General features: G+C 30.1%; 3 protein-coding genes across 3 annotated transcripts; 1 reads left to right on the plus strand and 2 right to left on the minus strand.

The window, feature by feature from the left end:
• Positions 1–7,112: 7,112 nt before the first annotated feature.
• LOC135922502 (putative uncharacterized protein DDB_G0282499) lies at positions 7,113–9,070 on the plus strand. The gene is made up of 3 exons (XM_065456864.1): positions 7,113–7,126; positions 7,188–7,343; positions 7,564–9,070. Exons 1-3 carry the CDS (start codon positions 7,113–7,115, stop codon positions 9,068–9,070), a joined length of 1,677 nt encoding a protein of 558 aa, XP_065312936.1.
• A 3,935-nt stretch (positions 9,071–13,005) lies between these two features.
• LOC135932089 (small ribosomal subunit protein bS6m-like) lies at positions 13,006–13,787 on the minus strand. The gene is made up of 3 exons (XM_065469432.1): positions 13,742–13,787; positions 13,558–13,697; positions 13,006–13,508 (listed from the first exon to the last, which is right to left on the minus strand). Exons 1-3 carry the CDS (start codon positions 13,784–13,786, stop codon positions 13,154–13,156), a joined length of 540 nt encoding a protein of 179 aa, XP_065325504.1. The 5' UTR covers position 13,787; the 3' UTR covers positions 13,006–13,153.
• Positions 13,788–20,662: 6,875 nt separating this feature from the next.
• On the minus strand, positions 20,663–21,957 carry LOC135922503 (uncharacterized). The gene is made up of 4 exons (XM_065456865.1): positions 21,788–21,957; positions 21,624–21,696; positions 20,787–20,904; positions 20,663–20,727 (listed from the first exon to the last, which is right to left on the minus strand). The coding sequence occupies exons 1-4, from the start codon at positions 21,955–21,957 to the stop codon at positions 20,663–20,665; spliced, it is 426 nt and encodes a 141-aa protein (XP_065312937.1).
• Between the last annotated feature and the right edge of the window lie 1,650 nt (positions 21,958–23,607).

The raw sequence follows: 23,607 nt of genomic DNA on the forward strand, positions 1-23,607 counted from the left end.
GCTCGGAAAGCAGCAATGTATAGAACAAATGATTGTGCGAAGAATAAAATTTTAGTTTATATAGAAATCGATATGCAAATATACGTGTCAAAAATCTTATTTCAATGCCATAAAGGAATAGTTTGTCAGTAATAAATGACAAAAAATGGATTTAAACAAAATGTGGGTGGAATTAATATATTTTCGCATATGGGCGGTAATATTTTAAAAAAAAATTAATAATAAATCATTTTAAATAAATAATTAATATAATTTTTTTTTTTTTTATAAATTTAAAAATTCAAATAAATCTCATCCATATTCAGGGAAAAATCAATAAATTACAATCAATAATTTATTAAATATGTGCTGCCGTTATCCGACTTCTTGGAGTTGATTTAACCAAGATCCCATAAAGATGGAGCTAAAAATTTCTAGAATATTGATAATTAAGTCATGAAACGCTTCTTGGTAACTCAAGGTTGACAGTTAGAAGGATAAAAAGTTGTCAAGACAGTGCTGTAACAACGCTACGAAATTTCAGTTGTTTGTAAAATTTGTTGATGGAAAATAGCTATTCGTGTACCAGCTATATTATTTGATCAAAATGAAAATGCTTTAGCTGACTTGTTAGGGATGACTCCTCCACCCCCCCCCCCCCAATTTCTGGCAAATGTTGAGTTATGGGTTTATATGACAGGAGAAGATTAGATAACCATGTGTTTTTTTTCTGAAGGAGTTAAAATTTATCCATAGCTGAGTGATTTGACCAATGTATTATGTTAACGGTTTGGTTTTATTGGAGGTCCAATTAGAATGTCCGAACTTCCACTAGGGAAAAGGATAATCAAACATAGAACCTAAAAGTAAAAGCCATTTGACAATGGGGTCAAATATTTGTGAGTAATTTATCTAAATTACCCATTTTAAATTTAGTATCTCAGATACTATATACTTCGCAAAAGTTTTAATAAGATACTTGTATCTTATTTTTTTTAAAGTATCGTAGATACAAGATACTTTAAAAAAAAAGATAGTTCTAATAAATTGACAAGTATAAGTAATGAATGCATTTCTTTAACATTGAAAGAAGTTAATAGATTATTAAAAAATTTCCCTGTGGATTATTGTTTTCTTTTATATTTTTTTAAAAAACTCTAGAGTTTTTTTGAATATGTTTTTTTGCAGTTTTCACCATTTTGTTTTGTTTTTTATTTAAGTTTGGTGTAATTCTTTATGATTGATTCGTGTAAAATTTTTTTATCATTCTAGATGGCGTTTCTATAAGTGAGACAAAAAAATAAAATATTTCAGATTCAGAGAATTTTTTTATTTTACTATTATTTTCTTTATTTATCATTATTATTTTTTTTGATTTATTCTTTTCAATTCTAAGATTATTTTTTTTAAATAAATCAATTCATTTCATTATTAATCATGAAATGTAAAAATTGATTTTAAAAAACCTTTAAAATTTTTCCGGCAATGTGTTACATTTAAAACAATGTCATATATAATACCTAGGCTGACGATTTATTCATTAAAAGTGTACATCAATGCAAATCAGCTGGAGCACGCCATCTTGATTACACTAATCATTATTAAAATTTTAAAGGAGAGCCTAACCTTATTCCTATATCTGATGCAAACTTTATTAAAGAATTACCGGATCATCGAGACAACTAAGGGAAGCAAGTTATCAATTTAATACTAGTTTTTAACAAGAGAATAATTACCATATGTGGCACTAAAATGGCGGCTCCAGCTGATTTGCTTTTTAACGAACGCTTAAAAATGCATTTTAATGAATGAATCGATCAGTTTTTTTGGCGCGTTCTTTAAAATTTCAAAAATCGGATTTTACCGGAAATGTATTCCATCATGTTTGGAATATGAAATTTCAGAGAATCTTGCCATGTTACTAAAATTTATATTAGTTTTTCCATATGACTCAAAGGTTAACAACAAAAGTGTCTATGATTCATAAGATGGGTATTCCAAACGTGACGGAACGTATTTCCGGCGAAATCCTCTTTTGAAATTTTTTAAAAAATGCGATCAAAAAAAGGATATAAAGTTGTAAAAATGACTGACTGACTCTAACATAATATATATTAATTGCAATGACTTACTTAAAAATTGATAACTTCAAAATATCCTCATTTATATAGTAGTCTGTAACATGAAATTACCCGACATCACATATAATATTGTAATAATTCTATTTAATTTGAATAAGTCATTTTTCGTCTAAAAGTATTCATCTGAATATTACGACAGACATTACTTCAAGAAGTTTTAAAAGGATACATGGTATAAAGGTATCTTGTATCTTAGATACAAATATCCGCGATACTGCCTGACTCTGATCATATCTAATATGATTTCCGATCAATATTGATAAATTTAAACAATTTGGGAAAAAAATTTTTTTTTTATTCTCGACATTATTCCTGTTCTAATATTAGGTTCTTGGAAGTCTTTCATGACTTAATTGATGGAATATACTTGATGCATTTCTCCTCCGAAGTGTTGACCTGAAATTGTCTCTCTTATGCGTGCCACTTTAGGTTGGATGGGAGTGATCAACATATGATTATTTTAGTTTATTTTATAAATTATTCTGATAACGTTAAATCTTTGCTTCTTTTTTATAGCCCGGGGTTCTAATGATTTAGAGTAGTATATAATATATTTTTCTGTCCTATATAGTGGTAAAATCTTAACTTATAATTGCAATAATATGCTAGAATTCTAGTAAAGAAAAATCTTGGTAATCCCTTGAAAAATGTTTACAACACTAATTCAGTTTGGGAGTCGACTATCTGGACCAATTCTCAATAATAAATTAATCGAGTTAGCTTGCCATTTACATGCGGGATACAGTAAGAAAGTATCCAAAGAGACAAATATAATACACATTTCGTCATATATAGATATAAAAGATATAGCTAATAAATGCCTATCAAATTATCATATGATCCCATTTATTTTATATTTCGGATGTTCTCCTGAATTACTCAAAAAACCATATGTTTCAGTTAAAAAATAATAAGGTTTCTTTGAATTCAGATCACAATCGTTAATAAATAAATCCTTGGTGATATATAGCTTCTTTTTTTTATTCCACGAAAAAAATTATAACGAAAAAAAAAATCGTCACAAAGATTTACGAAGAAAATGATTACCGGAAAACAAAAGCGCTCAAGCATTACATAGACGCTTACGACGAGAACAGGAGCAATTGGATGCGTTACGTTAACCCTGCCAAGAATATCAAGGATCAAAATCTGGTAGCTTGTCAAATCGATTTTAAGATCTATTTCTACACGGTTAAACCAATCTTCCCCGGCACGGAATTACTAGTTTGGTATTGCAAAGACTTCGAGAAAAGACTCAACGCTTCGATGCTCAGCTATTTACCCAACCACCAATACACCGAAGCCGAAATGGATGGAATCCATGTCGTCGTAGGTAATGGGGCCGAAATGAGAGCGGAAATAGATGATTTCGGTGGTAATATCTATTCTTCCGTCACCGATAACATCCAAATGGAAGAGAAAAAACTCAACTTTTTGCAAGCATTCCCTAAATATATTCCTAGCGACGAGGTATCCAGGCAATGCATGTCAAACGGTGGGGGTTCTCTGTATCAGCAACATTATCAGCGAATGATGATGATCAATAACGTCATATGCGAGCAACAATTAGCCAGAGAACGATCGCAAGGACCTACCATTTACTCCTTCGGATATACGCCGGAAGCCTATAGAGGATCATATCACGTGGATAAGTCTACCATTAATGGGCATCATAATGGTATAATAAAAGTAGATTTTGAGGCTTATAAGTTAGGGATAGCCTGAATTGAGATGTAACAGTATAGAGAGTTACATTATATATAAAAAAAATGATTTAAAAAGTATATAAACAAATGTTAAATTTATATGAAGGTTTGGCCGAAGATGAGATTCAATCCTTATTCAACTTAAACGGAGTTTCACCTATCACTCACCCCAATTTCCTAATCACCCAAGAAGATAAGGATACTGTGTACAATCTTAACAATTACGAAAGCAATTGTAACGAGAAGAAATCTTACAATATCAATTCTGCTGCCTCATACTTCCAAACACCCACCAACCCTTATTACTCTTGCAATCAACCGTTCATCAAGAACGATACAAATTTATTTGCCATAAATGGTCTGTGTTCCGCTTACGATAAATCTTCCGTATTCCCTTTTACTACCCAAACATTGCATCCTTCCTGTTTCCCGTTTTATATTTCGAACAATATGTACAACTATTCCCTGTATCCTCCTCCGTACATGAATTGTGACATCAACGGGTTCATCAATAACCCGATCCCCATAAGTCACGATAAAACTGCTTCAAAATCGTTGACGTATGATCGTGATATGACAGTTACGAGTAAATTGACTTCCAAAATTTCTTGTCAAAATAATCAAGGTTCAAATACTGTCGATATCGATAATCAACCAATCACATCAAAAATGAAAAGGAAAGATTCCAATTCTCCAATCGAAACGGATAAGACTGGTAATTCCTTGATACCCGCTCCTAGCAACACTGTCAAGAGTAGTGCTTATTGTTTTCCATTCAAGAAGAAATTCTTTTCTATCATAAATTCCTTAGCTAAAAATGGCTCTTCAGGCAACGTTTCAACCGAGAATATGATAACTAATGGCGCGGATAAATCGATGTCGAGTAAAAATGGCAAAATTCAAAGAGTGAGTCCTAAATCGTCTACGTCACCCGTCTCAAATAAACATCCCTACGAGGTTAAATGTTACATAGAAATCCAGGAAGAAGAATTTAATCAGGATTACGTAATAGATTATAGCATCAAAAAGAACAAACCTATCAATGACCTCTCCACTTGTAGCAATGGTCATCGAGACAATTCGCCTAATATAATTCCTTTCAACAAAATCCACGTAGACAAAGTTAAGGTGACTCAATTATATAACCATCATCAGATGTGTGCTCAAATGCCCCTAAATATCGGTTTGACGACCCATATCGATTCCAAAACCCCCATCACCACCAATATTGGACCGACGTCCAAGGTCTTGCTGATGAATAATTTATGGCGCTACGCTCGCACCCACGCTCATATACCTATGCGACCTATGTATTCGGACATAAATGCGATATCGTTGCTGTATAGGGGCAACAGCTCAAATGGATTAACGGCTCAAGAATACGTAGCGGAGGAAATATGTTATATGAATAGGAAGGGTATCCGTTCCGAACCCACTTTGATAATGAATAACAACCATATATATTCTCCCGATACCATAAATTCTAATATCAGCGTACCATCGAATATATATTTCAATGGTCATTGCATGCCTTTGGATAGAAACAAAGCAGATACGTTTAATAAACCTCCGGAAATCATTTTTTCCAAGCCTAGCAAATCAAATATCCTGACCTTCCAGAATGACGAGAGCAAAATCCCTGCTCATAATCCCTTCGACTTTACGGAGCACCTATCCTTCAAAGAAAAATTGAAAACAAAGATTTCTTCTATCAAACCCTTTCCCCCAACCCAAGCCGTAATTAAAAATTTTGGGCCCGATATCAAAACCAAAAATAGCATCTGTTCTTATATTAATAAAATATTTAGCACATCGAACGTCATACTACCTATGCCCAATGATGACGGTTATATTATCAACGAATCCCTCGGAACACCAGAAAATGTTATCCGATCGTTTAACAACACTCCATTTCCGAATGAGAGTCAGGTGATTAGCAAAAAATTATCCAAAATGCTCGGACATGAGAAACCGAAATTGACAAACGAGGACCCATTAGCCACCATGGGTCCCGTTGCCATAGACTTGCTGATAAAGGGTGAGTATCATTTATCCAGGAAGAGGTCTCTAGAACTGTCTCGGTTTAAGCACGAAAATATCATAACGAACGGGATCAACGTTTTGAATGGCATTGCAACACTTAGCGTGCATAATGTAGTAGAAGATCCTAGCGTAATGCACAATAATGCTAAGAAGGAGTTTCCGGCTATCATAACCCGAATGGATTTAGTGAGCCTATCTTCGGAACGCCCAATAAACCTTTACAGGAATCAGGTGAAGCATTTTGAATATGTTGGAAAGACGTTGAACGGAATTTCTAAAGACACTACAAACGGATTTCATGTCAAGGATGAACAATCTGGTAGTTCATTTTATAAAAACGAGCTTATACCATCTGATAATACATTAGATGTCATGGACAAAGACAGTGAATTCAATCTAGCTGTTTCCTCCTACAATATCGTAAGCAACTCAATGATCACAACAGAAAACGTAAATACCGACAATCGATTGCAACCGAATTCCATAGCAAATTCTTATTCGTTGAAACGAAAGGATAATGGTACGGACAAAAAATCGTTGTACGAATGTAAGGTTTGCTCAAAAATATTCGGACAGTTGTCTAACCTAAAAGTTCACCTGAGAACTCATTCGGGGGAAAGGCCTTTCAAGTGCAGCGAATGCGGAAAGGGGTTTACCCAATTGGCCCATTTACAAAAGCATAATCTCGTTCATACCGGTGAGAGGCCTCACGAATGCCATTTGTGTCAGAAAAGATTTTCGAGCACAAGTAATCTCAAAACACATTTAAGGCTTCATAGCGGCCAAAAGCCATATCAATGCAATACCTGCCCGGCTAAATTTACCCAATTCGTTCATCTAAAGCTTCACAGACGTTTACACAATAACGAGAGACCCCACACATGTTCCGGTTGCGGTAAAAGATACAATATCTCGAACGGTTTAAAGAATCATAAAAGAGGTTCGGAAGTTCTCTGCGATTGCGATCAAGACAACTACAGTTTTTTGTCCAATGATACCAATCTACGTATCAGTGGAGGCGATATTGATAATACTAACATTCTCGCGAAATCCCATTTGAATAATGTGGTGAATAATACGAATGGACTCGATAAATATCGTAGTAAGGAGAAGGCTGACAGTGACAAAGATAAGTTGAGAAATGATATTCTTCCTCCTGATTTTTTTAACTCCGAAGAAAATTTATCTGAAAATACTTCGGCGGATTGCGGCGACGGAAATGACTCTGCCAGATTCGTATAACATGCAATCGAATAGGTTATTTTTAAAAAAAAAATAAAAATATTCCAGTTTTACTTATAATTTTTGTGTTGTTTAGTAACCCTACCAATAAAAACGAATCTGACGAGAATGACCCAGGACCTCTAACTACCTGGAATGGCTTTGATCCTAAGTTGGATATTCTAACTTTGTCAGCTCTCTCGTCTCAGTTGAATTACACGAATAATCGGCTTCAAACACCACCAAATGACACGTATCCTCATATCTATATATATATTAAAATTTTGATTTTTTGAGAAATAAATTGTTTATGCGAAATTTAATGTAATTTGAAAGTATTAAAAGGCGTTAGGTATAATAATACAATATTTCGATAATATTACTATCCCATTCCAGGGTAATTATATCGTTATATTACATTTATATCACACATGTTAAAATGTTTAAAGTATATTCACATCTAAAATAAATAGGAGTCCCAATTCATTTGAGTGTGCCGGAAAATATGGTCTGGATCATGACAAGACTATTGATAGCAATTGCAAAAATATTGACTTTCACCCATTTTCACCCTTGACCTCCAACACAATGATGTCCACTAATTTGGAGGACATTATTAGAGCAAAACTACTCAATCATGACGAGGCTACCCATGCAAACAAACACCACAAAGAAAAGTCTAAGGAGAATGGGAAAATATATGGCACCTTGATAAACAAAGAATGCGGATCTAATGGTTATGATTCTCAGAGTACAGCCAAAAACTCTCAGAATAATTATACTCATCTTAACACTGATTCCTTCCATCTCAAAAAAATTTTGAACGACTCCACATCCTATGCCGGAGTCGCCAACGGCTTACAATTCCAGGCTAACGGATATAAGCAGAGGAAGGTTCGTGATAAAGTTTCGAATTTGACTGAACTGCATACGAGAACCGCCGACGAAATGGACAACGCTCTTGCAAAAGGCTATGGTGTAAATACGTTTGTCAGAAGTTCTCATTTAGAATCAAGTGGACATGAAACACCTAAAACTAGTTACGATTATCATCAAAGGTGTTATCCATCCTTCAGCAATGGCATTCCTTTTAACGAAAATAATAATTTTTCGAGTAATTACTCTAGGACCACCAAAAATAGATCTGGAGAATTTTTGAGGATTTTGTTGGAGAAAGAAAACATAATCAACGCCAATCACCCAGATGCCACCGCGAATGTTTTAACTTGTGGGGATAAATTTTCTAATATCGATTATTCAAAAGGATACGAATTTTCCAAAGGCCAGAACAGCAGTTTACAGAATCATTTCGACAGCTTATTCAAATCGGAATGCGTCTTTAACGGCGAAACCTTTACCAAACAAAACGGCATGCCTAGTGAGGTAATATCGACCCAATGTAAAGTGTTTAATGATAATAACTACAATACGGCAAATGGACTGGAATGCTCACCCAGGTTTTACGCGTCAAAAAAAGTTGAATATAGGGAAATGAATGCCAACAATGTTGACATTCAGGCTCAAAATGGATACAATGGGCTAGACATATGTCAAAACAATAGATTTAATAAATTCGTCGAGAATACTTCCCAAGCGGATAGTATTGATAGAGAAAGAAAACCATTTTCCAAATGTATAAAGGATAAAACTGAGGGATACGATTTTACCCGTGTATCTTTTCCAGGGCTCAGGAAAAATTATTTGATAAATGGCAATCATTATAGTAAAACAATGGTACCTAACACTATGACTAATGGGCATCCCATTGGGTACGACAATGACTCGTATCTGCCCCAAGCTCTCAATGGGAATACCGTGTTGCCGAATAGTGATAGTGCACCCAATACCAGGGAATCCCCTAGCCATTACGAATTAAAGAACGTATTAGTCAAACCGGATGTTGGGGCTAAAGAAGGCGAGGAGAGCAAGTCTAACCACGATAACAAAAACAACGAAATTTTACGCGTAAGAGCCTATTGATTAATAATGCAAGATGGTAGCGGATTCGCTTAGACTCAATTGCTTTATTCATTTTGTATAACTTTTGTTATAAAAGCAAAAAAGAGAAATTACTATTTCGAAGTTAAATATTTCTTTATATAATCAATCATCTGTTTTTTTTTTAAAAAATGCAAGCCAAATATATCATCTTTCCCTTTAAAAAAATAAACCAAGTAATTATAAATTATTTTTGATATTTTATTTTATCGTATATTATATTTATCTACCTAATAAATGTAACCAGATAATTGTTGTTGCGCATGCGCAGTGCTTAAGAGAAGCCGTCATAGTTAATCCCCCTACCTCCACATATTTTTCCCATTCATTAGACATTACGATGAGTGTTGGAATTATAATCGCACTTAACTTAATCAGCTGTTTTTAAAAAAACATATGCATACAAGTTTTCCAGGAGCGTTTAAAAAAGCAGCAATCCTCATTATTATTTTGGAAAAGTGCAGCGACTAAAAAAATAAAATGGATGTTCCTTCTATTAAGTATTGTTAAACCAGTCGATTTAAGACTATTTTTTTAAAAAAAAACGGATAACTAAAATATTTTATTCAGGAAAAAAAAAAATTAACGCAAACCTGAAATGCTCATAAATGACACAAAGGTTTGGGAAATCTATTATGGAAATTTATAAGCTTAAGGCTACTATTTTCCTGCTAAAATATTGAGTTGGGTTCTTATATATGGAGCCGTTTAACAACATTACCTCCAAGTGGATGAATTAAGAAGACTATTAAAAAAGAATAGCATGTTTAAGCATTCTAACATTACGTATCCAAACCGCAGGATGAGGCTAAAATACGAAACTACTTATTTTGCTTATTTTGACGTATAACCATAAGATTCAAAGAAAAAAAAATAGGAAAATTATAATTTCGCAATTTTTCTTAGAAACCCAGATCACGAAATAAATCAGCTAAATGATATGTGTAACTCTGAATTCATGGTTAGAAAGAATTCGAGGCGAGGTATACTGCAAATGTATCATACATGTGCAATTGTTTAAGAGTATTTGGAAGGCATTGATTTTACAGATCAATCAAGAACACTTATGAAATCTTTTGTTATTAACAGTTTTAAAAAAAGGTATATTATTTTTTATAAATAACTTTAGCAAGTTATTTTTAAAAAAAATTTTTATTTTTTGATAAAGAAATTGGAGATGTAAGGCTTTAAAAAAAATGTCAATTTTATTACACTTTTTTACTGAGGTGTGAAATAAACCTATTAGAATGATTAAATAAGAAGGGGATGTTGTTTTGCCTTATTTTATCATGCTCTTACAATGATTGCAGGCAGCCTGTTCACCGTCTTTATTGATTTGATATTGATCCCATATAATAGTTCCTTTTTTGTGAGGAAATTTTGTCAACTTCAACATAGAGCATAACTATTTCATCAGAAGCATAGCTCGATAATTTATTGTTGTAATTTTTTAATACAATTTATTATGAGATTTCAAAAAAAAAAAAAATTTTAAATATTGCTTCAATTTTCCACTTCAGAGATTTTTTAAATTTGTGCTAGACTTTTTATAATCACGTCACCTGTCAGATTGGCAGGTTATCAAATAAGAAATGATTTAAATGTTAGAATTTTTTTTTTTAAAACACAATTTATTAAACATTCCGAATAATTCGTTTTATTCGAATCGAATAAATGATTAATCGTATTCGTAATTACTCGAGTCTAATTTTTTTTTTGGAATAGAGCCTAGTTTTAAGTATTCTACTAAAATTAAGCTAATTGTCATCAGCGTATCAAAATTTACAGAAAATAACAATCGATACAAAGCCCATTGATTTCATAAAGTAATCACCTGATTCTTAAAAATGGCTAAGGTCGCATTCAAAGTAGGATCCTATCCTACACGATTTAACCAGCTGATCGATTTTTAAAATCTGTTTATGGGATCAATTTTTTTTTTAAAATAATATTAATTTTTATCTTTAATTCTATCAGAGTTGTTAAAGGATCTAGATACTGTATCTAGATATAAAAATGTGGTATCTGTATCTAGATAGATTTTTGGAATAAAAATATCGGTATCTAGATAAGTATTTTAGACCATGTATCTGTATCTAGATCCATTTAAAAAGTATCTTTTAACAAGTCTGAATTCTATACATGATAATAACCTAAATTGATACTCATATACCGATTTTTAAATGTCGATCAGCTGTTAAATCGTGTAGAATCGGATCCCATTTTGAACGCGGCCAAATTCAATATTCTAGCCAGAAAAATATTGCCTAAGCGCTTCGAGATTTCGCTAATAGATGTCCAAACCTTCGTGTCATCTATGGGAAAAATCTTCAGGCTTGCCTAAATAGTTTTCTGGATAAAATATTGAGTTTCCGTTTTTAAAAAAATCTACCCAAAACGAGCCGTTTAACCTAAGACAAGGAAGGAAGGAAGGAAGGAAGGAAGGAAGGAAGGAAGTCTATTATGTTATTTCTTTCTTCTAATTATAATAAAAATTTAAATTTTTTTAAAAATATAATTCAAATGATTTATAAGAAATGTTCCAAATTTTAAATGAAATTAGCCGTTTAACAACACTAATAAGAAAAAAAATCATTTTTAAAAAAGTCATAAATAAAATACAAAATTTTTCCCCAAAAAATGGGCCAAGGATGCTGACGGAGGAGCGGGTGCTCAATTAAGAAAACGCTCATCCCAGGATTTTTAAATTTTTTAATTTCCAAAGCCCAGAATTCTTAAAATTTTTATTCAAATAAATTTAGCTGTATTTGCAAATTGTTTGAAAAAGGGAAATCTAAGGTATGAGCGGTAAATGAATATGAAATGTTCCATTAGAAGATTTCTCAGCTGATTAATTGATGGAATTTGAATTTATTTAATAAAAAATATTTGGCGGTTCCATGCTCAGGGTGATACCAGGTTTTAGGCCAGCAAAGTTCTGCGAAAAGTGTAACTCAGTCATAAAAAATGGCCTCCAACGTCTGGATTCGGATTTAATGACAGAAAGTTCTTTTAAAAAAAATGAATTAGTTGGAGAAAAATTGTCCATAGGTAGATATGGCTATTTTGAAGAATGAAGTTAATCATTGTATTGTACTTGTTTATTTTTACTTAGGGTGTTACTTACTTATAACATTTATAGGGAAGGTAGTAACATAAGTATAAATCCTTGATGATAGATTTTACTCATAGCATGGCAGATAAAAAAAATTTAAATATTGTTCCATTTTTAAGGACTCAGTTATGTTTTCTTATTTGATACTTTTTTCTCTTTCTCTCTTCTATCTTTCTTTTTATAAGGCTAGGTCCAAAATTTTAGAAAGATTAAATTCACAAACTCCTGAAATTTGCAAATAAATAAATAAGCTATTTTAATATGGAATGTCCTAAATATAATTCTATAAAATTTTATAAATTTTTTTTAAATGGTTTTGGACACAGTACAAAATATAATTCTGCATTTCATTTAGTTTTTTTTTAATTTTATTTAATGATGGATTTATAACAATTTTGTTTGTATTGTAAGTAAGTTGTTATAGTTATTTCTAATAGATTATATCTAATTCTAATAAAGTTTATATCTAATATATTATTTAATTCTAGAAGGTATAGGTATATATATATGTCATTCAATCTTTAGTCTACATTTGCCATTTGCCTTTTTTGTAAAAGGTTAATATAATTATATCCTCTAATGTTTATTCTATCCTGGAATCATTTTTATGACTGATCAGATCCATATAGGGGAGAGCCTGGTTCAGTACCAAATCTTGGATCTGGTAATCTCTATTGCCAACCATATGATTGTTCTATTATTATTTTGACACTATATAATTTTGGAATTATTTGTAATTGTATTATTTTCTAATAAATTAAATAATCTTTCTAATAATAATATAATAAATTGGTTTAATAGTCAAAGCTTTATTCTATAATGTACGCATGATTATCAAAGTCCTATAAATCTTATTTCAATAAAAATTGTCATTTTTTTGTTGGATAGCTTTGTTCTATAATTTACACATGATTATCAATGTCTTATAAATCGCATTTCAATATATATTGTCATTTTTTATCTGGATAATGAAAACCCTTTAAGAGAGCCTTTTGCCATCTAGGATATGCTTTCAAATCTTCTCTCAGTGCGGGTAAAGTTTTTTCAATAGGTATTGTGCAAAATGGTGGTTTTGGTAAGTGTCTCATCCTTTTCTGCAATCCTGTCCAGGATGAATAATGATTGTATCTACTATCCTGATCTTCTGGTTCCACATTATCTATTCCTTTAGCATTTTCATTCATTTTATAAAATGGTTTCGATATATTAATAACTGATGATCTAATTATATCTATGTCACGAGAGAGCTCCTCCTCCAAATCAGGTATATCTTTTGAAGGACAATAAAATTCCCAAATAAAATATCTAAACATAGTAAATAAAATTATAATATGCAAATTTTTTTAAAGCTTACTGTCCTTTTTTATATTTTTGATTAAATGAATGCATTATATACGGTAATTGCTTTGAGCCTAAATTTTCTAAATTAGATATAATACCTTTATGCTTCAATAGATTCTGTCCCACACGTTTTAAAGCACTTACAGTAAAATCCTAATAGAGCTTAAGTAGTTTACAAATATTAAATATGTTAATACTTTATTCATCAATTTTAATATCATGGAAATTTCATATTGAGGCATGTCGTGCCGCACGCCTTAAAAGTTATAAAATTCAGATTGCTAAACCTCTCAATATATGAACAGCAGTTGTTAAAGTACCTAGATATAAAAATGTAGTATCTGTATCTGTATCTAGATAGATTTTTGGAAGGTATCTGTATCTAGATATTTTTTAGAGGTATCTGTATCTGTTTTTAGATACTTTTAAGATACATTTTATATACTTGCCTATTAAAAATATTTGACTGTAAAATTTATTTTATTTCATATGAGCTTATGATATAAATAAATATATATATATATATATATTATATATTAATATTTATTAATACTATAATAAAAGATTATATATATAAAATATTAAAACTTATATATAAAAAATATATATAAATATTCATTAATTTAAATATTATGTGCGAGTTTATCAGTAAACCCTTTAAATTTTAATATTAAAATATGGAAATGGTAAATTAATAAATTAAAAATATTTAATAATTCTGGGTTTATTGTGACCTTATTTGAAGATGATAATATTATAGCAACCATGCTTCACCCTTTTTTTAAACTTGATTGGACATGGTTGGAAGAAAAGCTTAATAAAAGAAAACAATTGATACAAAGATTAGCTGGTGAATTATCAAAGTCATCAACTGACTGCAAGCAAATAACCTGCCAAAAAAAAAATTTAATTTCAAATTTTTTTCAGTACCCTACAGCATATATAATTTCTAATAATGATTTAAATTTTGATAATCAACAAATTTTAAATAATTTTTCCAAAAATTAATGTAGAGATTTTAGCATTTTTAAAGAATACCCTGATATAAAATTATTATTTATTAAATATAACACTACAATTCCTAATAGCGCCCCTGTGGAAAGACTATTTAGTGTTTAAAAAAATGTCTTTAAAGATAAACGAGGATTACTAAATGATCACAATTTTGAAAATATTTTATTACTGAAATCTAATAATTATTTATAATTATTTAATCATATATTTTCATATATTATATTAAAATCATTATTTTGGTTATATTCTGATAAATGTTATATCGCGTCAATAAATTTTTTAGCTTCATTTGAATTTTCACAATATAATATTAATTTAGGTTTATGCAAACCTATAAGAGCATAATAAAAAATGTATCTGTATACAGATACATTTAAAAATTGTATCTGTATCTTGATAACTTTTTCAGACGCTGTATCTGTATCTGTATCTAGTTAACTTTTGAGACTATGTATCTGTATCTGTATCTAGATCCATTTAAAAAGTATCTTTTAACAACTCTGATGAACGATCAAGTGACATACGTATATTTTATTTTAATCAATATAATTTAGTAAATTAACAAATGATCTAAGAGGATTAAAACACATGCCAACTCATATAGTGTACATAGTTATAAGCTATCCTCAAATTTATACATTATTAAAAATAATCTAGTTTTATTTTAACTAATTCTAATTGTTTCCTCTTTATAAATGTGCTTATTTTTAACCAAGACCACTGCCGGACTTGGTTTTTAATCAATTATATTTTTCTAAATATTCTAATGTAATTAATCCTAATCCATATTTTTCTAACTTTTCATTACCAATGCCTAGACAGTAGTGTTATTAAAAAGATTGATTTGTGTCTATTTTTAAAAACAGCTCGATTAAGATTTTAACCAAGATAATAATGTGTAAGCCTCAAAATTGAAAACAGAAGCCAAACCTTTCTTCCATCTATGAAGAAATTCACCAGGCTTACACAATATTATTTTGATTATTTAATCGGGCCGTTTTTAAAAATAGACCTGAATCGGGATTTTTAAAAACACTGTAGACAATATAGAGGCTTTGGAGACTCCCCTTCGGATATTTGGCTGTTCTCGTGAACATCATTTAATCTAATAAAATTATCCTATCATCACCCACCCACCCTTTAACTTTTACCTCTATATATGAATATAAAATATCACTATACACATAATTCGAAGGAAAATAAGTAAAAGGCAATAAATTGTAAAATACGTGAAAGTTTATATTTTGAAAGATAAATAAAAAAGCTAATAATTGCTTAAAATAATGACTAGAATTCAAAATTTTTAAGAGAAGATAAGTTTTTTATAAAAAAAAAGTAAAGAACTACAATTATTCGTTGCCAAATGTAATATAGCTAAAAGCCAGCAATAGGTGGACTTATAGACCTCCAATAAATTTTATAAGAATATATCTAACTAACAGTATCTCCCCAAGCAAAGCCCTTGATAAACCTATGTCTTATTAACGCTGTCGTATTTTTAAAATCCTCTGTAGTATTATGTATACACATCATTTATACAAAATTTTTTTTTGTATTTCGATAAGTTTCTGTGGCCTAGTCAATGATTGAGTAATACACACACCGTTTATATCTGAATTCAAATCCAGCAAAGACTGGGTTTTCTTCTTCTGAAACTAACTAGGTAGATGTGTGCTACGAGGTATGATATATAGTAAAACAGGAACAATAGTAAGTTCCCATTATAAGTATATATATATATATATATTAAAAATGTTTCTTATTGATAATTTAAAAAATTTGATCTTGGTTTTGATAATTGCTATATGTTGTGGCGCCGTTAACATTATCCAAAATAATATTTAAGTGCACTAACGTACTAAAAAATAAATAAGTGGGAGTGTTAATATGGAATATGGTCCACGAGCAGGGTTGCCATGTCTCCCCCCATCAGCGGGAGATTCCCAGAATTTTTTAGTTTACACGCAGACATCTCTCCCGCTAAACTACAATACAGATGCAACTACATTTGCGGAAATCGTATACATCTACCATGTAGTTCAACATTCATAGAGCTATATCATCACAATGTGGGTGGAATCTTTTTCTTATGATATTTAATGAATCCAATATAAGTGCAAACCTTACTTGTGGCAGAACAAAAATGAGCAAGGCTATCACAAAGTGTTTTAGTTCCTGAATCCTAGAGGTCAATTCTAGAAGATTTGAAAGATGGGCATCCATATGCAATTCTAAAGATGCATCTAATAAAAAAAAAAAAAAAACATTTCCCTCGATCCTTCCTTATTTCAACAAGAATAAGAACATTTCAATAAAACTGTTAAAAAAATTTCCTCGCATAGTCAAAAATTCAACGATGTAGCTAGCCATATAATGGAAAAAAAAAAAAAATTCAAGTTATCAATGATTTGAATGTCAGCTTTCTGCGCTGATAATGCCTCTGTAAATTTTGGCAAGAAACAAAGTTACCGAATTGAAACGCTGTGTTAAAATACCAATTGGCTGAATATGCCATATACTACATAATTCTTGCAAGAAAACAATAAATGTACTATCGGATGTCGAAATAATTGTGATGAAATGTTTTAACGAATTTAGTTTTCAACTAAAAGATTTAATGAATTAAAAGAGTTTAATTGATGTGGTCTGACTTGGAATGGTGTGAGTTGTTGCATACCTATTATGTGGTTGTCATTAATACCTGCCATCAGTAAATTTTTAAAATTTTACAAACCCTTAAAAAATACTTCTTAAATAAAGATTTTAAAAAAACTGTGCTAAATTTTTAAAAAAAAAAATTTTCTAGTATGAAGCCAGCAGAAGCATATTTGGGATTCGTTTCCAATGTAGGAAATCTACTTCATGCAGTTAATATTCAGTTGCACTTTATAAAAAGATTTACAAAATCATGCTACAGCTCTGTTCATCTCTACAGTTAAAAATTGATAATAAATTTTATGGCGCTATTGCTAAAAATATTATATTAAAATGTTCAAATAATACTCTAATTAATACATTTTTAAATAAAGTAGATAGTTTTATTAAGACAATTTTAGAATATTTACTATCAAAATTTGATTTTAATAAATCTATTCACAAATGTATAAATATTATGACCTTGGAACAGAAACCATCAATTCATGGTTTTCATAATTTAATAAATATATTAAAAATACCGAAAACATTGATGTCTTGTTTGAGAGATTGTAATTATCTCTATTTTTTATGATTCGCCAAAATACTTAAAGTTATATGGTCTAAAAGCAGAGAGAAATGGGTATAATTTTTTCGTAATAACGATAAATCCCCATGCTTAGAAAAAATATGCGAGTATGTCTTCTTCTTACCTCATTCTAATGCCTCATCCGAGTGCATTTTTAGCCTGATGAGGACTGCCGAGAATAAGAAGAGAAATCGGATTGCTTTAACAACATTAGAGGTCGAGCTAATGGTTACACAAATATATAATATGTCATGCCAGGAATTAAATATCTCAATAACGACGGTAAACATTTCTATTATTTAAATCTCAAATAAAATATAATTAAGTTTTAGCAATTGCGCCATAAAATTTATTGTAATTTTTAACTGTAAGATGAACACATCTGCAGCATAATTTTGTGAATCTTTGTTAAGATTCTTCTGATTGCAACTACACATTAACAGCATGTAGTAGATTTCCTACGTATGAAATCATTCCCTAAATATACCTCTGCCATTCATTATTGAAAAAAATTTTCAAAATATTGGGACAGCTTTTATAATCTTTATTTAAAAAATATTTTTTTAAAGGTTTATAAAATTCTAAAATTCCGATGGCGGGTATTAGGAACATATTGCAACCAACATTGTGCTGACTCAATTCTGTAAATACACTCTGTTTTTACCAAAATTCACTGAGGCATTATTAGATCAGAAAGCTGACATGCAATTTATTGATAATCTCGAATCTGCTAACATTTACCACTATATGGTTAGCTATGTCTTTGGATTTTCATTATTTGAGGAAAAAAAATTTAATAGTTTTATTGAAACGACCTTAATTTTGATGAAATAGCGGAGGATCAAGGGAAATATTTAATATTTTCCTTATTAGATACATCTGTTAGAATTGCATATGTATGCCCATTTTTCAAATCGTCAATTGACCTCACTGGATTTAGGTCCTAAAACATTGATGATAGCCTTGCTCATAATTGTTCTACAAGTATAGTTTTCATTTGTATTAGAGTCAAAAAAAAAAAAAGGAGAAATATTCTACCAACATTGTTGTGATAAGTATCTCTGTGAATTTTTGTACTACAAGATAAGTGATTACAATTGCGGCAACTGTAGTTTCATCTGTATTATTTCTTATTTCTGGATTACCTTATTATGTATACGGCTTGTGTTTGTGACAATTAAGCGCCTATACCTATAATTTTATACACACACACACACGGTGCGGTCGTTTTTAGGGACATTCGCATAAAATATATTTTTAATTGTAAAATTAAAATCGTTTTTTTTAAAAATAAAATTTTATCTTTGTTTACATTCTTTTATATTTAAAAAAAAAGATCGTTGAATTTTTTTTTATAAATTAATATATTTTAATTAAATGAAGATGTTATTTTATTTAGAAAAATAGTTACCGACTTTTGTATTTATAATAAACTAAATAAAAAAATAATAGGCGGATAATTAATTCGATTCAAAATCCCAAAAAAATATATTTTTAGCAGATTTTTATACTTATCCCGCCATTTGAAAATTTTGACCTGGCAACCCTGTCCACGAGGAAGGTCAAACTCGAGTCAGGTGTGTTGCACCACAGCCCTAAGTTTTATTGCGCTTCGTAGCCATATGATCTCTTTTTAATTTTGCCGAATATGGGCTCGATATTTGATCAAATATAGTTAGTGTCTTGAATAGTGTAAACTAGCCCTTATCCATATCTCTCTTTAATCTTTTAACCTACCATTCTACAATTAGAGAGTTAGCCACATCCTAGTCCAAAGTGATATAATTAGTAAAATGGAACCCTATGTTCTTAGACCACTATAGTCTAAATCAGACCTAAGCCTGGACCCGAGTAGTTTTGTCATATGAGACATTAGTAGATAAGTTATATAAATTTAGACAAACTCTTGTCTATAATTAGCCCTTGTCCGAAACCGTGCAGTTAGGTAAAATAGAACCAGATTTTTATGGCTGTCAGTGATAAGTTATCTGTTTTATTTTAGCAAGAAAAGCAGCGCGGGTTATCATACTTATCTCTAGATTAATCTTCACTCCTTGTAGGCCCTAGCCAATACCTCATTTAAGGAAAAAATGCTACAAAGTTTTATTAGATTATTATTTACTTTATTTATATAATAGATATAAAACAAAGCATAACTAAAGAATAGATGGATATAATATAATATACCTGTATTTAACAACGTTATTTTATAATTAACTATAAAGACTCAATAAATTGGGTGGGCAAAATATGTTAAAGCATATTTATAAGTAGATTATATAGAGAACCACACTACATATTAATGTTAACGATTTAATATTTACATATTCATATCCACTTGGATAGGTTTCCCCAAAATTTCCATAAGTTATTTCTGGCATTTTTTTTTTAATTAATTTGGTATAAAAAAGTAAGAAAATATTAACTTTGATTTCTTTTCCCCAATAATATGGGATAACAATTATTTAAGCTAAAGGAACACTGTATGTCAATTAAGAACACACGGCTCCACAAACTGATTATTTTTTAAAAAAAAGAGATTTTTGATCATCTGGGAATGGTTCATTATTTTCCTTGGACTCAACTTAAAAAATTTCCTTAGAGTGAATAATTTTACTTTGTCCGCCTGATTTAACAGAAAACAACGCAGAGATTTTGAGTATCTACGGAGTAAATTATACATATTAATATAAACATGTAACAAAAAAAGTAATTTAAAAAAAACATCTTTTTTAGATAAAATAGTCCTTTTATTCCTTTATATATATATTTTTTTTTCCCCCCAAGCGTTGATAGAATAAATATAATTTAATAAAATATAATCAATTTTTTAATTATATCAGTGATGGTTTTTCTAGTGAAGTTAAACGTTTCTGTAGAACTATCTCGAAGTAATAAGACGAAATCGATTTAAATTCAATTTTCTTATTTCGGCCAGGAAGTCATCTATAATAATAATAAAAAAAATTAATTATGATTTTTTGCGTCTAACATGATCGACATACCTTGAGACATGAATCCTGCCCTATGATAAACTATTTCTTTATTGGTGTATACTTTGACATCCGGAACTCCCTCTACTTTGGTATCATGGCATAAAATTCTCTGCTCTTGGCAATTCAACTAAGATGTAAATATTTTAAAATTTTAATTTAGAAATTAAAAAATAAATAAATATTTTTCTAAAAATTTATAAAAATTTTTTCCATGTCAGTTTTACTTCCTAAGATTCTTACCAATGATTGCCTTATTCTCTGGCTACAGAAAAAAAAATGGCTTGAAACTATTTTTTCTAGACAAAGAAAACTGTCATCTTTAGCCTTCTCAATGCTTAGCAGATTTTCTTAGAGCCCACGCCTGTAAAATCAAGCTCAATTGCGCTTCTTCCTAACCGTTCCTACTATATTCTTTAACTTTACTGTCTAGTGGCCCCTGATTTCATTAACAAAAAATAAAGATAAAGCGTCAATATTACTTCTTCCCTAAAACTAATTTTTCTAGACAAATAAACTATCATCTTAGGTTAGCCTTCTCAATGCTGTAAAATTAAGCTCAATTAAGCTCTTTTCTAGCCATTCCCAAATATATTCTTTAACTTTTTACTATCAAATAGCCTTTGATTCGTTAACAAAAAATAAAATTAAATATCACTTTTCCCTAAAAACCATTATTCTAGACAAAAAGCACAGTCATCTTAGCTAATGCCTAGCAAATTTTCTTAGAGCCCACTCCTGTAAAATTAAGCTCAATTAAGCTCTTTTCTAGCCATTCCCAAATATATTCTTTAACTTTTTACTATCAAATAGCCATTGATTCATTTAAATAATACGTGTCAATATTACCTTTCCGCATTCCAATCCAGCCATTTTGCAAACATTCTCGAATATGGGCATAAACATTCGGCTATAAGGGCATCTGATATCATTGCATATATATATAAAACAGTTTTTTATATTTGTTTTTTTTTAAATAAAAATTTGTTTTTTTTTATAAAAATTTAACTGACTGTGTAACGTAAGACAATAAAACAAAATGTTTGTTTCTTGATAAGGCACTGTCTAGCATTAGATCGTCTACGATATCTACTATATCAGCGCTCGCGACGGACAAACGCATCCCCATTATCATTAGACGCGCGATTAACAACCAACCAATAGTTTTCGCCAACATAACCATGTTTATAATTTATTTTTTTTTAATTTATGATTAAAAGGTAATATACAAAATTAAATATATTTTTATAAATTAAATTTAAAAATTAAAATAAAATATATTTTAATATTATAAATGATTTTTTTTTTATAAAATTTAGATTTATATATAAAAGGATATTTTATAAAAAAAAATAAATAAAATAAGTAATTAGAAAAACAAATTAACTAAGTTTGAAATAAGGAACTAAAAGAAAATATTATTTAACTTATAAATAAATCTTAGTAAGGAAGAAATAGGAAGAAATTTCTTTTTAAAATGATTTTACATTTAAACCATGTATTAAACAAGGAAGGGTATTATGTATTTTATTTATATTATCCTCTTAGAAAATTTTGTAGCAAAGGTTTTTAATGGCATCAACCCCTTCATAGTTTTTACACCCAGTCGTTGAGGAGACGGTGATCCTATTCTAGACCCCGATCATAGGGAACCTTCTAGACGTTCCTCCGCCAATGTGAGGCTGAAGTTAGGGTTGTGGGAGAGATTTTTTTTTAGTATATATATTAAATATTTGTTTCTTTGAGAACTAAATAAGCTACAAAAAAAAAAAAAAAAAAAAAAAAAAATGGGTTTTAATTCGGATTCATATCTAAACTACCCCAAGAAATCGAATCATCGGAACATACATGCTTTGTAATTCTAGGAAATCTCTACTCAATAGCGCGGAATACAGATAACCTAAAAATCAATTTGTAAAATAAAAACATGATAAACTCATTCATATTTAGGGTGTAAAAAATGTTATTGTAATAATAGAGACGGGGTTGGTGTGGTGTATTATACCACAAATATTGAACCTTTCAAATTAAATTAAAACATTTTTAATAACTATTACATTATGCCTAATTATCATCTTTTACTTATTTCTTCCTCTTTTTATCCTCTAAGACTTTAGCCAACTATAATACGGTAAAAACTTGCAGTTCTCTAGACTTCCGCATTCAATAATCAAATTTTTAAATTTTAATGACAATGTCCAAAATCTACGTGTGGTATAATGAACATAAACGCCATGCTAGAATTCCGGAAGTGGTCTTTCGAAAAAAACTAATAAAAAAAAATGCTTCTAAAGATTCAAGTTTACTTAGAGTCTCAGTATTACGTGATCCTTATATAACATCTAATTTAGTGAATATTTATAAATAGCTGTATTTGTCTTTCGACGATATCCATACCCATCTCTGGAGCCACCCTCACTTAATATCTTAAGGCAACCTGCGCCTACAAAATAAAGAAGCCACGAGAGTCCCCTTCGCGTCCCGTGCTGCTCAAGCGCGTATAACAATGAATGGCCCCCAACAGTGACGAAGTTTATATATTATTTTTTCCTTAGAGTTTAAGTTCTTTCTTTCTTTCTTTCTTTCTTTCTTTCTTTCTTTCTTTCTTTCTTTCTTTCTTTCTTTCTTTCTTTCTTTCTTTCTTTCTTTCTTTCTTTCTTTCTTTCTTTCTTTCTTCGAGAGCAAAAATCAATTATGGCTTTTATAAATATTTACCGTACAATAAAATTATCACGTTTTTTTTATTTCATCTAAAAAAAAACACGCAAAAATTATTATGCAAAAAAAAATGATATAAAAAACTTCCTTCATTATAAATTTAAATATAATTTGT

The sequence above is a fragment of the Gordionus sp. m RMFG-2023 genome, chromosome 1 (assembly GCF_954871325.1).
Source record: "Gordionus sp. m RMFG-2023 chromosome 1, tfGorSpeb1-WG-v2, whole genome shotgun sequence".
Classification (NCBI taxonomy): domain Eukaryota; kingdom Metazoa; phylum Nematomorpha; class Gordioida; order Chordodea; family Parachordodidae; genus Gordionus; species Gordionus sp. m RMFG-2023.